At 50.6% G+C, this 17,197-nt stretch overlaps 1 protein-coding gene across 1 annotated transcript in view; it reads left to right on the top strand.

Annotated features, from left to right (window-relative positions):
* Positions 1 to 285: 285 nt before the first annotated feature.
* Positions 286 to 17,197, top strand: part of TMEM181 (transmembrane protein 181) — a 38,693-nt gene continuing 21,781 nt past the window's right edge. The window contains exons 1-6 of the mRNA XM_042781577.1: positions 286 to 318; positions 1,723 to 1,888; positions 4,264 to 4,319; positions 6,148 to 6,238; positions 7,988 to 8,109; positions 13,533 to 13,643. Of these exons, the coding sequence (XP_042637511.1) occupies positions 286 to 318; positions 1,723 to 1,888; positions 4,264 to 4,319; positions 6,148 to 6,238; positions 7,988 to 8,109; positions 13,533 to 13,643 (579 nt within the window). The remainder of the gene's footprint in view (positions 319 to 1,722; positions 1,889 to 4,263; positions 4,320 to 6,147; positions 6,239 to 7,987; positions 8,110 to 13,532; positions 13,644 to 17,197) is intronic.

The raw sequence follows: 17,197 nt of genomic DNA, 5'->3' as shown, positions 1-17,197 counted from the left end.
AACTGGAGCCCCAGGAGCAAACACGGAGGCTCGCTCTCTCCCCGGTTCCACCATTCAGAGACAGTGACACTGAGCTGAGTGTCCCTGGAGTGCCTGGTCCGCTCACCAGGAAGCGTGCAGGCTCCCTGTCAGCAAGCCTCCCCACAGGCTTAGGGCCCCACCTCTGCCCGAGATAAGCCCCAGCCCCCAGCCCTGACTTCCTCCTCCGGGGGGCTCTTCAAGCAGGAGAGGGTGTGTGCTTAGCACTGGTGTGTGTGTCACACCACAGGGTAAATAATGGCTCCCATGTCCGGCGTAGAGTACGTCTCTCCACCTCCGGTGTGTGTGGGGTCACCTGTGCCCGCCTGGCCAGGATGTCTGAGAGAGGGTGTGTCCTCTGGCAGGCACCCTTCTGCTCTCTCCAGCTTCCAAGACCAGGAAAGATCCCCTGCGAAACAAGGCAAAACAGAAACACTGTTTGCTGTGCCCTCCTCAGGCTGATGGGTCTCCTCGTTAGGGTGCAGGGGTCTGCCACCTGCTGTGGCTTAGCTGGAGCCCGATATGCACCTTCGTTCACGGGGGGTCTGCTGCTTAGGAAGGCTGAGGGGAGGGCCTGTGACAGAGACCGTGTGGCCCTCAAGTCTAAGTCATCCCCCGTGCTTTCCAGGGGTTTCTTTTGTTGGCTGACCCTGGTAGAGGGAGTTCTCAAAGAGAAGTGACGCCCACCCTGCTGTCGTTTCCTCTGGGCGCAGGGGAAAGGGGGGCTCACAGGAGGGGACCCTGCTGGGGTGAGTGGTAGGTGAGTCCCTGAGTCCGTCCCCACGCTGGTGTAAATCACAGGCGAGTGTGGCAGCTTGAGTTGCATCAAAGCCAGACTTCACAGCTGCCCACGGTGGGGTGAGACTGGTGGGGTCTCAGATGAACGGGATCTGGAGGGGAAAAGGCAAATCCGGCGCCGGTGGGGACGCCAGGGCAGCATAGGACCCTGGTGGCACCTGAGATCTCCAGTCTTCCGGTGATTGTCACCATGAGGGATACCACTACTGGGAGTGACATTAGGGCCCTGAGCACATGAGCTTTGCTCTTGCAGTGCATGTGTGTGTGTATGTTTGTATGTTTGTGTGTGAGAGAGAGAGAGAAACATACCTGAGTGGGTGTCAGTGCCCAAAGCCTTCTCCTTCAGGAGGGGTGGGGGTGGCCTGTCCCACGCTGGCCATCCAGAGTGGCAGGCCCTCCCTGTGGAGCACTGGATCCAGGACATACAGGGATGTCACCTGCTCCCTGAGTAGTCGCACTGGTCCCTGAGACCGTTTTGTCAGGAAAGGTCTCCTGGTTTTGGAATAAGTCCATGTCTAGGTGAGGGGCTAGAGGATGGGGGGAGGTGGGCAGCCTACATGGCATCCTGGCTGTCTCCCCTTGACCCCGACGCGGGCCAGCCCCTGACTGCTGCCCCTGACTCATGTCCTGGCTGCACAGTGGTCCCCTTTGATGGGGGCCCCCACTGCCCTTGTGTCCTAGCCATGTGGCCGTCCCCCTGACACAGGCCAGCTCCTCCACCTCCCTTGTGTTCTGGCTACGTGGCTGTCCCCTGTGACACGGGCCAGATCCCGGGCCAACCTCGTGTCCTGGCCACATGGCCATCCCCTCGACACAGGCCAGCTCCCCCGCCTCCCTCGTGTCCTAGCCGTGTGGCTGGCCCTCCGACACAGGCTCGCTCCCTGACCGACCTTGCGTCCTGGCCAGGTGGCCTCCCTCCTGGTGCGGACCAGCTCCTGGACCTCCCTTACCTCCTGCCTTCTCCCCAGGCTGGCGCCCATGCGGCTGTACACACTCTCCAAGCGCCACTTTGTCCTCGTGTTTGTCGTTTTCTTCCTCTGCTTTGGCCTGACCGTCTTCGTCGGGATCAAAGGTAGGTTCCGTTTGGTGATTTCCCCCTTGCAGCTGCTTCGCACTCCCCTTGTCCCCACCCGTGAGGACACTGCTGCTGGGGAGGAAGCACCAGTGCCTTCTGAGCCCGTGGGGCCCCTCGCGCTCCTGCCGTGGGTTGGTGCAGGCCCAGGTAGCCTGGGGCTGGAAGACTCATTTCCTGCCTGGACACAGCCAGGGCCTGGGCTTCGCCTGCTGTCTCTAATGATGATCAGTCATTTCTAGAGTGAGTGCTGTGCACCAGCACCTGCCTGGGTGCTGGGGTCAGAGCTCGCTGTCTGCAGGGGCCATCACTTCAGTGCAGTGATGGTGATTGTGAGCTTGGGGCAGGGGGTTGGGGGTCTCAGCATGACGATGGCAGGGTCCCTGTAGACTTGCCTCTGCCCGGTGCCAGCACCTGTAGCTGCACTGTTGTGCAGCGGAAGGGCCGCATCAAAGCCACGTTCCACGTTAGCTTCAACAAGCCCTTGAAGTCATCCTGATGGACACCCGAGAGCCAGCGAGCTTGAGTGGTTCTCACCAGGTCCTCCGTGGGTCCTGGCAGTCTGGCAGGCAGGCCCTCTGTGGGTCCCCACAGCCCAGCGGTGGTGCTGGTGTAGAGGATGGCCCCGGGCAGGCATCTGGCTCAGACTGGAGTGCGGCTGTCTTTCTTCCTGTTCGTTCTCCTCTGTCCTGAGATCACGTACAACATTCAGTGAGGGTGAGCTGTTTAACTGGTGCATTTACCACTGGAGTGTGAGTGACGGGTAGGCCTACCCCGTCCCGGGAGCATCTCTGCCTCAAAGAGTAGTTTCTTCACCACAGCGGAAGCTCAGGTTGGTGCATGGACTGGGACGCTGAGCATGAGCGTGGCTGTGGAGCCGTGATTTCCCTTAAGGTGGTGGTGGTGGTGGTGACGGCAACTTGAGCCAGGCTCTCCCTCCCATTGAATCACCAAGGGATGCAATTACAGTAATCTCTGCACACGACACATGCCTTAACTTGCTTGGTTTCCACAATTACTCTTCAGGATTGGCAGGGGAGCCTTCATGCTCTCAGGCTCTCCAGTCTCAATGGAAACCAGACTGTCTCGTGTCCTGGGGGTCTGCACACGGGCGGGCCTGCATGTATCTCTCTGTGGACGCCAGCCTCCTTCCGACCTGGAGAAGTCCTCATCCCTGCAGCCCTAGGATGAGCTGTCTCACCGGGTCCACATATCCAGGCTGCCTCCTCTCCCGTGCAGGCTGGTTGGCGGCAGGTTGCCTGGAAGCTGGCCCCACTCCTCGAGAGTGATGTGTTTATAGTGCACACCCAGCTCTGTAGGGTTTCCTTGGGTTACCCTCTCAAGGCTGAACTCTGAAGAGTTACAGGAAGAGTCGATAAAGCTTGTGTATCTATTTCTGAAAAACTTTGAGTCTAGGTGTACTTCGTGCTTCTTTATATGCCCCATTGAAATATTTTTTTAAGGAGTGCTGGTGGTGCAGTAGTTAAGGCATTCAGCTGCTAACCAAAAGGTCAGGGTTCAAACCCACCAGCCGCTCTGTGGGAGTCTGCTTCCGTAAAGATTTATGGCCTTGGGAACCATATAGGGCAGTTCTACTCAGTTGCTGTGAGTTGGAATCAGGTTGATGGTAGTAGGTTTTTTTTTTTTTAAATTGTGATTGGGGTGAAGATTTACAGAGCAAATTCACTTTCCACACAACAGTTCACATATACTTTGTCTCATGTCATTGACCACAGTTAGTGGTAGGTTTTTTGGAATTATTTTTGGAAGACTCAATTGGTTGGATGAAGAGATTAGGGTGTGCTAATTTTCAGCAGAAGTCTTTGTACTTTACAAGCTCTCCAGACCTGTCTGCACTTAGGGTTCTCTCGGGTTCGTGAGTACCCTCCTTGGGAGGAAATGAATAGGGTTTTCTGTACATACTGAATCCTATGGAGAGCTGCCCAACTGGGCATTAGACTTTGTTAGCCTGTGTGTGAAGTCCCCGAGTCCAGCAGAGGCCATGCTTCTGGGTCTGTGTGTGTGTTCATATAAAAAAACAAACAACTCGCTGCCGTTGAGTTGAATCTGACTTATAGCGACCCTTCCCTGGACTTCCAAGGTCGTATCTCTATGGAAGTAGATTGCCCAACCTTCCTTCCGAAGAATGGCTGGTGGGTTTGAACCGCCAGCCTTCTGGTTAGCAGTCAAATGCCTTAGGCTCCCATGTGTTCATATATTTTCCCTAAATATGTAAAATCTCTAAAGTAAGACCAGGAGATGAGACCACCTCCACGTCATGTATGAGTCTGTCTTGGCATTTGAAAAACAAATCGATCAGTTAAACATCCAGAATGATGTAACCTGCTTTTTTTTCTCTCTCTATTACACTCTAGGGCCCAAAGTGATCCAGACTTCTGCAGCCAATTTTTCGCTGAACAGTAGCAAAAAGGTGAGCCTGGGTCTGAGTGGCAGCCAGCGAGCGATTATAAACTGCCGAGTCACTAGGAAATGGTCCTGCAAAGGGACCTTAGGCTCTGGGGTGGTGCAGACATTTTGTGTCAACTACAAGCCAGAGGGTTGGCAGTTTGAACCCATCTGCTGGTGCTCTGGAAGGAAGGCCTGGTGACCTGCTTCCATAAAGACTACAGCCAAGAAAACCCTGAGGAGACTGCCCTACCCTGTAACACCTGGGATCTCCAGGAGTCCAAATTGAGTCAGTGGCGGTGGGTTGGGTTTGGATTTTCAGAGGCGCCTGAGGCGGACTGCCCACCGTGCCCAGCCTCTTGTTTCTCAGGCAGCATGCATTTCTCAGTCCCCGTCAGCCTGTGGAATCAATACCTCAGTACATGGGATGGATGGTGGTGTTGCCTCTTAGGGTTCATCCGTTCCTTTCCAAAGGGGAGCCCTTAGATAAGTTCTCCTCCTGCCCCTCCCTTCCTGCTTGCCCAGGTGAAGACCTGGTCTCCGTGCCAGGTGTCAGACAGGAGCAGTTCCTTATAACGATTATTTTACATGCCTTACGTGAATTCGACTTAAATTAATTTTTTAAAATATGCTTAGATTCTTCTTTGTCTTTAGAGGAAAACAAAGGTTCTTCTAATAAATTTGGTGTCCTTTTCTAAAATGTGAGAGTCTGAACAGCTAAACTCTTCTTTTTCTGTGTGTCAAACACAGTGTCTTCATCTGTAAACTGGACACATCATCTTGCCTTTTCATGGCCCCGTTCATGCACTGTTTCAGTCTGATATCTGACTCCAAGGCCCACTTCTCTCTGTCTCCCCCTCCTCACTAGGTTTCTTCCTTATATGATATTTTAAAAAGGCAAAAGGAAGAAACGGTCCTGAAGCGTGTGCCTTTCAGCCCCGTGTTTGAGAGGGCCTTCTGCTTTGCCCGCTGTCATACCTTCATTGTGTTTCTTTGTTTCTCTAACTCTTGGCTGAAAATCTGAAGAGGTGCCTCCATGGAGTTCCTGCCAGTGGTTCTGTGTCTCAGGTGTGAGCTTTGTTTGACTCTGAGGATAGCAGCCAGCCCACAGAATGACTGGGCACAGAGACATCATCACTGGGAAGGACAGTCGGTCCCCTCCCTGGGTGTCACTGCATTGCTGGCTTTCAGGAGAGTCTCTGGTCCCCAAGTGTTTCACGGAGACCCAGGTCCACTTGGCAGATGTCTTCAAACACAACACCAGGCTTCTGTGGAACCTGGATGGGCTCCTTAAACAACTGTCTTCTGAATCCCATGGCCATTAGATGCCAACACTGGGCTTTTCAGAAGATCCTGCACAAGTACCTTAGGCACCATCGCCTCTGTTTTTCTCTTCAGGGCGGTAAGGCTTTCAGAAGCTAAAAGTACCAGCCCTAACCATGCCACCTGCATGCTGCTGGAGAGGGAGCCCGAGGCATGCCTGCTTGTGGAGACGTCTCCCTGGATCCTCTCTTGTCTTCCTGTCCATCCCAGCATTCTGCCGCTTTCCCTTCTCCCCAGAGCTGGCCTTTTCTTGCTGTTAACCTAGGTCTCTTGCCTCAGCTTCAAGCAGTGGAAACCATCCTGCCTGCGGGTTTTGACCGGAGACAGGTGAATGGCAACAGGTCTTTTCTTTTTCCAGGAGACAGGGTTTCACTTAAGTTGTCTAAAGGAAAACTACCCACAGATCTGTTTCCAAGCCCAGGCACGACGCTTTTTTGCCCAGTGTCCACTTTGGATGTTAAAGTGAAGTGCGTAGTGGTGCCATTGAAAAGGTCACGTGGATTACTGATTTTTTTTTCTTTTTGCCTCAGCTAAAGCCAATTGAGATACTTTCAAACCCACTGTCTACGTATAATCAGCAGCTGTGGCTGACATGTGTGGTGGAGTTGGATCAGTCGAAAGGTAGGCTGCCTGGTCTTTCTAAGGACAGAGCACTGCGGCTGGAAGCTTGAAAGGGCTTTAAAGTCTGGAGACAAGGTGATGTAGAAGGATGTTCGTTACCATTATAGCAGCAAACTGGAAATCCCTCAAGTGTCCTCCAGGACTCAGTGCTTAGGGGGCACTGGGCTTGCTAGGGTGATGGTAAATGTGGGCCTGGACCAGGGATTGAATACCACGGGGAACATAAGTCGTACCTCCAAAGTATATGTGTGAGGATTATTGGCATGGCACGTTCTATTACGTAGCCACAAAAAAGAGAGAAAGAAAACGTCCTCCGCGGGAGACAGTAGGTTGTGACCCGGCCCTCAGTAGGGTGCATGGTGGCTCAGCTTGGGCTAAGCATGGGTGGGTGCTGCTGCTGCCAGCTGTTTCGGGGGGGTTGCGGATTCCATCCCCAGACCCATTTGGCAGTGTCTTGGGGGTGGGATGCTACGGGCATTTAGTGGGTAGAGGCCAGGGCTGATGCTGGACGTTCACAGCAGAACGATCTGGCCCAAACTGGGGGAGCGTCAAGGTCGAAAACCTCCCCGGAGGTACCCACTGCTGGTGACTAGTTAACTAGTTGGCTAGTTAACTTTCATTCATGTAGAGCGGGACTGGCTGTGACCATCCTTGGGAGATGAAGACCGTCACCCAGATTATTTTCTCTGTTGAAATGAGGAATTCATTTGAGAAGGAATTAGAGAGTGATCTCATGCACATTAAAATATATATATAAAATCCCCCTTTTGTAAAATTTTGAAATTTTATATCTCTATATACTTACGTCTAGGAGCTCAGGTAGCATAGTGCCTAAGGCACTTGATTACTAACCAGAAGGCTGGCGTTCAAACCCACCAGCCACTCTTTGGAAGGAAGATGGGGCAATCTACTTCTGTAGTGATACTGCCTTGGAAACCCAAGGAGGGGTCTCTATGAGTCGGGTCCGACTCAATGGCAAACAACACCATATACTTACGTCTAGAAAATGAGGGAGGGACATAAAATGTTAGTAACATTTCTCTCTAGGTAGAGGGGTTATAAGTGTTTAATGCCATTCACACACACACACGCTTACACATAAACACACACACACACACACGAAGGACAGACACATAGTTTCCAAGGCTGTAATCTTTATGGAAGCAGATTGCCACATCTTTCTCCCATGGAGCAGCTGGTGGGTTTGAACCGCTGACCTGGTTGGCAGCCGAGCACTTAACCACTGTGCCAACAGGGCCCCTTATGTGTTGTGTGTGTATATGTGTGTATTTATATATATTGATTTTTTTTAATTGAGCATATGTATAATCAGAAAATTAATGAATCATGTAATCAGAAAAAAATAAATCTCTTTTGGTATACAGTTAAATTAAAAATTCATGTGGAAAATGAAAAACTGTAATTTCATCAGTCATGAAGTATCTGCCCTTTGTAAGTGAACCTGATGGATCTGTGTGAGGCAGGTTTTCACACAGGCCGCAGGGTGAGGGGGTGGAGGTGGAGCTTTGATTGGCAGATGTGAGGTTTTCTAACAGGCCCAGGCTTAATGTGGTTTAAACAGCCCCCGAGCCCTCCTGTGTGTCCCTGGCTCTAAAGTCATTCCAGAGCAGACACTACGGTACCTGTGCTGGACCCTGACAGTGAGCTGGCAGCACACCTGTGCAGGAGTGAGGACAGTGTCTCAGGTGGTGCCTGACACGTTCCCATTTTCCTCTCTTTCTTTTGTAGAAACTTCAGTTCAGACAAGCTTTCCCCTGACTGTTAAAGTCGATGGTGTAGCTCCAGGTGGAACCATAATGTTCATTCATAACAAAGTTCACAATCGGACCAGGACCCTCACGTGCGCAGGGGTAAGTGCCATGACCAGGCCGATGTTGCGCTGTGCCGCACTGGCCCGGGCCACCTTCTCTGACGAGGCAGCTGGGGCACAGGAGGAGGCTGCTTCCAACAATGGAGTCAGGCCAGGATGACCTGTGTATTTACACACTGAGCCTCTCGTGGTTTCTTAGAAAGTTACATGCACACGTGTGCGTGCATACATGCACACACACACAGGTACCTTCATAGATTCTTAGAAAGTTACACACCAAATACCCTTATAGACTCTTAGAAAGCTACACATACGTGTGCATGCACACACACACGTACACGCTGATCCCCTCATTGATTTTTAGAAAGTTACACATACACAGGTACCCTTATAGATTCTTAGAAAGTTACACACTATGAAAAGGACATGGGGTGGCATCTTCTGATCTCCTCTAACTTCACAAGGAGGACATGGAATCACCATCAGCAGCCCAAGGCTTAGTCCTGTGAGGCCAGACATGCTGCCACCCTCCAGCCTTTTTACCAACTCTGACGCCAGCTGTCCCTCCCACGGCATTTGCTATTTCTCTGCTGGGTTCGATAATTTGTTGCAGTGGCCACACAGAACTCACAGACAATACTCGTGATTATGGGATTTATTAGGGAAGTCACAGGCTACAACTGAGGTTCAGGAAGACACTCAGGATACAGTTCTTCAATCAGGACAGCCTCCCCTCTGCTGTGCCCTCAGACTCGCCTCGCTGACCCTTCGCCTCTTGGCCTGGTCTGTGCCCTGCTCTGGCAAGTGTTACAAAGCTCTCTTAGCTCTGCCAGTTTGCTGATAGGTGTACCTACATGCACCCCGCTCTGCCTGCAGGCCTACTGCCGGAAGGCACTCAGCTTTCTGGCTCCGTGGGCCAGTAAGGCTGCTACCTCTTGGTTCCACTGGTGCCGTCTCTCAGCCAGGCATCTCTGCCAGGCAGGCCCATGGCAGGGATCTCAGGTCCAAGGATGCACTTCACTTCACCTCTAGCTCCTCTCTCTTGATGGCAGTGAGATCCCCCTTTCTGCCTCTAGGAGGGCTCATTTTAAGCCTGGCAGAGTGACAAAACTAACCAATCCTAACATTAGCATTCCATTACCTTATTTGCATGGCCCCACCCAGTAATCTGGTGGGAGTCACAAGGACCGTGGCTAGAAAAGCCATTCCAAATAATTCACTGCACCACACACATGTATGTGCATGTGTGCACACACACACAAATACCCTTATAGGTTCTTAGAAAGTTACACACGCACGTGTGCACATGCACACACACACACATGCCCTGAGTGTACGTGATAGCCCATTTTCCTTTCTGTTGAACTTAATGCCTGGTGCGTCCCTAGGTGAATGCTTCCAGGGCACCTGGTGCATCTGAAGGTCGGCCACTGTCCTGTGACACCTGCAGCAGGGACCGCTCTAGTAGCCCGTGTGCTGTTTCAGGGAGTCCCAGTCTGAATTCAGTGATGGGCAGCCTGGAGAACGGGAAAGCATCCAATAGGGCAGTCCGGGGCTTTCAGGGTTCCAGAGGGGACATCGGAAAGCAGGGACCGAGTGCTTTCTGTGGCTAGATGTCATACCAAGTACTGTCCGTACTTGCATGCAGAATAGTGACAATTCTAGAAGCTCCATTTTACGTAAGAAGGGACTGGGACTTACAGAGGCCCAACCGCTTGCCCAAGGTGACATGTGAAAGGGCCGGGAGTAACGCCACACCCTCATTCCAGGGCCTGTGTCCTGAATCACCCTGAAGAGTGAGGTGCTGGCCTGGTTTATCCTGCCAGAAGTAACTCAGATAGAGAAGGATTGGTGTACGAGGCTGGTTGGCCTTGTCATGCTCCGTTTCTGTTGACATTTAGTAGAGGACAGCAACAGGGTCCGGACCATGCCATGGAGTCCGGGTTGTGGCGCTGCCAACAGTGTCTCTGTTGGCAGAACCCCTGTGGGGCCTGCTCCTTCCACCACAGCAGCACCCGCCCTGCTCTTCTGTTGAGTGGCAGCTGTGTCTGTAGGTGATCAGCGCTCTCGTCACACCGTTTCCTCGTCTGTGAACTGGTGGGTGGGCTGTCTCCACCTGTGTTTGGGCCATGGTGGGGACTGAGTTGGACACTGCATGTGGAAGTGTGTAGCGTCTACACTAGCATCAGGTGCCTGCCTGTCCCTGTGCCTGAGGACATGGGTGCTTGGAGAGCTCTGCTGGACGGGTGGGGGCTCTGGGTGGTGTGTCGGGGAGCACCCTTGTCACCATGGCTCCCGAGGATGAGTGGTCCTGCGGGACAAGCGGGACTCCAGGTGGCCCCAGGTGGTGTGCTGGCCGCCTCTGCCTGGCCTGACCTCCATATTGGACATATCTTGGCACCTGACACTGCTGTTTCTCAAACTGAGGCCACCACACCGATCGGTCAGTGCCTGCATGTCCCAAAGCTGGGACCACTCGTCGTACTGATCTTCCCAGGAGTGAGGGGTTGTCTGGATGTAGAACACTCAGATTTAAAACTGCAAGTCTCTGGCAAACCAGGACATGTTGGTCGCCTACCTAAAGCCTTTGTGTCAAATAGCTGGGCACTTTGGGCCTGCTTGTCTGTGCCAGGCTCCTTGGAGTGCCCTTCAGTCTGTCATGGTGGTCTCTCCCTCTTCCGTGGTGGCCTTGCTCGGGCTTACACCATCGCCTCCTTGGGAACTTCTCTCTTCCCTTGTTCCCGCCTTACTTACGACACTCCCAAGCCCTGTAAGGAACACGCCTTGCCTTCCCACAGGGTTTTTTTTTTTTTTCTTTTTTTTTTATTAGGATTTGGGTGAAGATTTACAGAGTAAATTCACTTTTCATACAGCAGTTCACATATACCTTGTCTCATGTCATTGACCAAAATTTACAATGCAGCAGCTCCCCTCCCACTTCCTCCCCATAGTTACCTCCTCCCAGTGTCCATCCCTTCATACTCTTCTGCACCCTGAGCTATCTCCCTGTGCATAAGCAGCCCTTCCTTCTCCCATGATTGTTCTCTCCAGGGCGTGTGTCTACTTGAGGTAAATGTTTAACTCACATGCCTGTACTTTGTTTGGCTGGAAACCACAGTTGTGGGTTCAATTCCAGACCTGAAGGGCAGCTAGGGGCCATAGTCTCAGTGGTTACACCAGGCTCCATTGGACCAGCAAACCTGGTACCCACCTTCTTTTTTTTTTGCCTCCAAATGATTTTGAGTTTTGTACCACATTGTTCTCCCTCTTTATGCAGGATCTCCTACATCCCTTCCAAGTGGATGGCAGTGGTAGCTGGGCACCATCTAGTTCTTCTGGTCTCATAGTTATATAGGTTGCAGATCAGATGGTGTACCAGTCGCTAGGACTGATTGTTTCCATTAATTTTGGTTTTCTTCTTTCTTCTTGACGAGGAGAGACCCATTGTTGCATCTAGATGGCAGCTTCCTAGCTTTTAAGGTCCCAGTCGCTACTCGCCAAAGTAGTAGGTAGAACAATGTTTTGTATAGTATGTTATGCCAATTGAGTTTGATGTCCCCTGCGACTATGGTCCCAAGCCCGCAGGATCAACTACTCGGTCCCTCTGGGTAGCTGGCTGTGACCAAGTAATGACCATAACCTTGCCACAGGGGGTTTTTATGTTACAGAGACATGACAAGAGTCCCCGGCTTGCAACAGGGTCCCGTTCCAATGACTCTGTCATGAGTTGATTTGGACATAAGTGGAACACTGCATTTCTTTTTTCAGTTGTCATTATTAATGCCTTTTGTTCTCAGTGTCTTTATAAATCCTATCTTGTGGGGTTGGCATGAGAACAATGGCTTCCACACATCACATGCTGCAGGGCTGTATGTTGAATGAATTACTAATGGAAACTCTGTGGGGCTGTATGTTGTATGGGTTACTGACGGGAATGCTGCGAGGCTGTACATCGAATGAGTTACTCACTGGAGCTCGGCGGGGCTGTATGTGGTACGTGTTCCTGACGAGAACGCCGCGGGGCTGTATGTGCAGGGACAGCCAATCAGCCCTGGGGACAGCTACTTCAGGGCAGGGTTGGGCTGCATCATTACTTCATTTATTTTTGTTGCTATTGGAATATATGCAGCAAAAACATAGACCAGTTCAAGTTTCTGCGTGAACAGCTCAGTGACATTGGTTACATCCGTCAAGTTGTGCAACCATTCTCACCCTCCTTTTCTGAGTTGTTCCACCCCCATGAACATGAACTCACTGGGCCCTAAGCTTCCTGTCTAGTCCTCTAAGTTGCTATTGTTAATTTGATCCCATACAGCTTGTCCTTGGAAGAGCACTGTGGTCAAGGCAGACAGCTTTGCCAGTTAATATTGCTTGGATTTAAGAAGACGTCAGGAGATATTTTTGGCTTAAGGTTTAAAGATGATTTCAGGGCAGTAGTTTTGCGGGTCATCCAGCCTCCAGGGCTCTGTGGGACTCTGTTGGAGCTGCAGTTTCTGAGCGTATTTTCCAGCGGCCTTCTAACACCTGTGACCCCTGCTGGTCTGTCCTCTGATTCACTGTGCTCCCTTCAGTTTGCTCTCTCCCAGCAGGCACCATGTCAAGGCTTCTCATGTGAAACCCAGTTCTGTTTGCTTCCTGACCTCAGACGTGTGGTGCTTGGGAAACCTTTGTCCCCGGAAGTCAGCTTTGGTGCTTTTCCCTCCTAACTATAGGGGCCTATCCTGCCCCACTCAGAGCTGAGAGCTGCCCATTTATTCTGGGCAGTGGTGGGCTGTTGTGACCCAGGAGAGTGGGAGAAGTTCTGGAGTCACATATGCTGGGCTCAGGGAGTTGCTGTGTCTGTGTGTGAAGTGGGCAGTCCCCATCCCCATCCATATCCCGGAGTGAGTCTTCCTCCTGGCTCTCCTGGGAGGGTCTGACAGAAGCAGGGGTGCCTGGTTCTTTATTCTGAAAGGGCTCCTGGCAGGTAGATAAGCACACACGTCTCCATGTTCACACTAGCTGTGTTACACACCTGACCCCTTTACGGACAGTCAGGGGGCTCAGTGCAAGATGACAAGCCATCACCCACTCTGCATCATTACAAGGATGGTGGAGTTAGGGGAGTGTCTCATTAGGGCACCTTGGCTTCTGTTCACCCTGGCTGTTGGTGTAGCTATGGAAATGTCAGATCTGTGTTACCGTGTTAGTGATTTTACACAGGTGATGTGTGCTTGTGAATCATCTGAAATGAGAAGAGTCCAGTGATTGTAAGTCATGTTGTTTGCTTCCAAAAATAACCACTGGGTTCTTCCTTTCCAAGAATGGTTTTGGGCCACCGTTGGAACCGTGCTTCTGGCGAGTTCCCTGGCAGTGATCAGCTCTGCGCGTCTGGTTGGCGTGTGCTTCTGCATGGGTCACTTGGTGGCAGAGACAGTCTCGTTTGCTTTGAATGAGAGCAAAATCTGCCTTGTGTATTTGCAGAAATGTGCAGAAATTATTGTGGCTCACCTTGGCTACCTGAATTACACACAGTACACAGTGATTGTGGGATTTGAACACCTGAAGCTGCCCATCAAGGAGATGAACTTCACAGTGAGTATCCCAGCTGTTGGCAGGTATTCACAGCTCGCTTTGTCACCCCCATTCTCTTGTGGAATTACTGAAGTAAATCTCAGCATCAAAATACTCTTTTGGACAGTGGAAGGAAGACTTGTAAAGCTTAAAAAATTAATAGGAAGACCACCATTTCTTCAGTGGACAGAACCAAGAGTAGTAGGTGGAGGAACAGCATGGAAACGGAAAGCCTAGTGGGTGGGAGATTTAGTGGAGCGGTAGAGTGGGGTCTGTTGGAAGGTGCTGGGGAGGTTTCCAAGCACAGCCTCCTGTGGGTGCAGGCAGGGCTCCCTTCTCCAGCTCTGGGAGTGTCCTCCGACCTGCCAGCAGCTCAGCCGTGGGGCGCACCCCCCAGTCTCACAGTGCCAACTCTTAGACTTTTCCTCTGTTGCTTGTTTTAAAATGTTGTCTTGTGGTGAAAATAGACACGACAAAGCATTCGCCCGTTCTCACATGCACAGTTCATCATGCTATGTGGCCACTACACCATCCACTTCCAGGTTATTCCATCGCTCCTAACAGAAGCTTGATGCCTCTAAGCTACACTGTCCCCTTTTCCCTTCCATTGAAGTAGGCTGGTGACAGTGAATAGATAGCCTGAACCACATACCAATTTATAAAAAGAAAAGGCAGTATGCATGAATTACAATACGTAGTGCATAGAAAACCGTCTAGAAGGCTGACCCTCAGTCCTGGGGTTAGTGTCTAGTTTCTTCCTTGTTTCCCATAATGAACTGTCATGACTTTTTTTTTTTTTTTTTCTGTAATTAGGATTTGGGTGAAGATTTACAGAGTAAATTCACTTTTCATACAGCAGTTCACATATACCTTGTCTCATGTCATTGACCAAAATTTACAATGCAGCAGCTCCCCTCCCACTTCCTCCCCATAGTTACCTCCTCCCAGTGTCCATCCCTTCATACTCTCCTGCCCCCTGAGCTGTCTCCCTGTGCATAAGTAGCCCTTCCTTCTCCCATGATTGTTCTCTCCAGGGCGTGTGTCTACTTGAGGTAAATGTTTAACTCACATGCCTGTACTTTGTTTGGCTGGAAACCACAGTTGTGGGTTCAATTCCAGACCTGAAGGGCAGCTAGGGGCCATAGTCTCAGTGGTTACACCAGGCTCTATTGGACCAGCAAACCTGGTCCCCACCTTCTTTTTTTTTTTTTTGCCTCCAAATGATTTTGAGTTTTGTTCCACATTGTTCTCCCTCTTTATGCAGGATCTCCTACATCCCTTCCAAGTGGATGGCAGTGGCAGCTGGGCACCATCTAGTTCTTCTGGTCTCATAGTTGTACAGGTTGCAGATCGGATGGTGAACCAGTCACTAGGACTGATTGTTTCCATTAATTTTGGTTTTCTTCTTTCTTCTTGACGAGGAGAGACCCATTGTTGCATCTAGATGGCAGCTTCCTAGCTTTTAAGGTCCCAGTCGCTACTCGCCAAAGTAGTAGGTAGAACAATGTTTTGTATAGTATGTTATGCCAATTGAGCTTGATGTCCCCTGCGACTATGGTCCCAAGCCCGCAGGATCAACTGCTCGGTCCCTCTGGGTAGCTGGCTGTGACCAAGTAATGACCATAACCTTGCCCCTTGTCAGCTCTACTATACACCTGGGAATTCTGATCATTCACATGAACTTATAGGCCCATTGTCTGCCAACCCTATATATGATCTTGGATACACTCTCCATTTAGACATACATAATTGTTTAGCTTGTTCACCCATCTATCCGTCCCTATACCCATGTTTGCTTACACTGACAACTCAGTACTGTATATGCAAAGGGGTTCATATTTGTTGTCTGTACTGCCCATGTAACTCTCTATGTCTTTCTCACCCTCAATGCTGCCATATTGGTCACTCACATTTGGTACATTGCCCTTCTCTTCACCCAAATCAATATTTATCTCTATCTATCTAACAGCATTCCCTCCCCTCCCCTCCCACCCCTGGTGACCAACAAAGAAAATGTCCTCCAATATATAAACCTTTCCTTAACTTTTACAATAACGGACTAATACAATATTTGTCCTTTTGTGACTGACTTATTTCGCTCAGCATAATGTCCTCCAAGTTCATCCACATTATGTGGTGTTTTGCAGATTCTACGTTATTCTTTAGCGTTGCATAGTATTCCATTGTGTGAATGTACCAAAGTTTGGTTATCCATTCCTCAGTTGTTGGACATCTAGGTTGTTTCCAAGTTTTGGCTATTGTAAATAGTGCTGCGATGAACATCGGCGTGCATATATCTGTTCTTGTTATGGCTCTCACTTCTTTAGGGTATATACCTAGTAATGGGATGTCATGACTTTTATAACCAGAAGACAAAATTCTTTGAAAGAAAAGGAAATCCTGAGACAGCAAGGGGTGCTGGAGACCTGTGGTCGCCGTTCCCTCCTGGAGTCTCAGGTGATTGAAGACCCACATGCAGCCGTGTTTCTTCTGCCTCGGCTTCCAGCATCCTCAGAGAGCTGCAGGGCACCATGGTATCTCCAGCTGTGGAAAGATGCTTGAAGAAGTTAGATAACCTTATGCAAAGTGTCTCTGTCTCCTTTGCAAGACTGCTGTCACGGTCAGCACGCATTGTGTTGGGACTCTGATCCCAGCTCCAAGCAGGATTCTGACTGCTTGAGATGACTCCTTTTATCAGATAACACAAGCTGTGTAACTCATCGCATTTCTCTTTAGATACTGGCTGCTGGGAATTTCGGAATACGTCACGTAGGGCGTGGCTGCAGTGCAGATGCCAACATCCTGCTGTGGGTTTCTGGGAGGAAATAATCTACCTCTTTCTTCGTTATTTTGCCCCTTCTGTCTGATCTGGCTTTTCATTATACGCTGGTGTTAAACCTGTTTGGCAGTAAAGTAGGTATGATGAACAGATGCATCTTAAAAAGCATTTTAGTGGAGCTACTCCACACGCCCTAGAAAGGCTAACATGAAAGACAGAAATTGCCAATTGATGGCAAGGAGGGAGGCACTCTTGGACACTGCTGGTGAAGGTGCAGATGGGTGCAACCAAAGCGTGTGCTGTTGCTGACCGCTTGAATATTCATAGCAGTACTGCCCTTAGTAACCCAGTGCAGACCGCCCACCACCAGGTGCACGCACACAGGCTTGTGGCATATTCCTATAATGGGATACTTTACAGCCAGGAAAGTGCAGGGCCACTGTGTGTGACATCACGGTGACTCTCCCAAGCTTCGCAGGGAGCGAGACACACCAACTTCAGAAGGGTACTAAGCATGTGAGTCTGTTTACATAGGTTACAAGAACAGGCCCCGCTTGGTGGATGCTGGGAGATCTGCATGCATGTGCCTAGGGGGTGGGCTAGCGACCACAGGGGCGCAAACAGATGGGCTTTTGGGGCCGTGGTCCTGTTTCTTGCCCAGAACACCGTTCGCGTATGCAAAAACGGCAGGGAGGCCACATGTTCTGACCTCCTCTAATCTCACAAGAGGAAGACAGGATTACCAGCAGTAACCCAAGGCCTATTACTGCAAGGCCAGACATGCTGCCTCCCTCCA

The sequence above is a fragment of the Orycteropus afer genome, unplaced genomic scaffold (genome assembly GCF_000298275.1).
Source record: "Orycteropus afer afer isolate SDZICR_OR568_19922 unplaced genomic scaffold, OryAfe1.0 scaffold00135, whole genome shotgun sequence".
Taxonomy (NCBI): Eukaryota; Metazoa; Chordata; class Mammalia; order Tubulidentata; family Orycteropodidae; genus Orycteropus; species Orycteropus afer.
The sequence above is the reverse complement of the archived record's forward strand: the minus strand, read 5'-3'. Positions and strand labels throughout refer to the sequence as shown.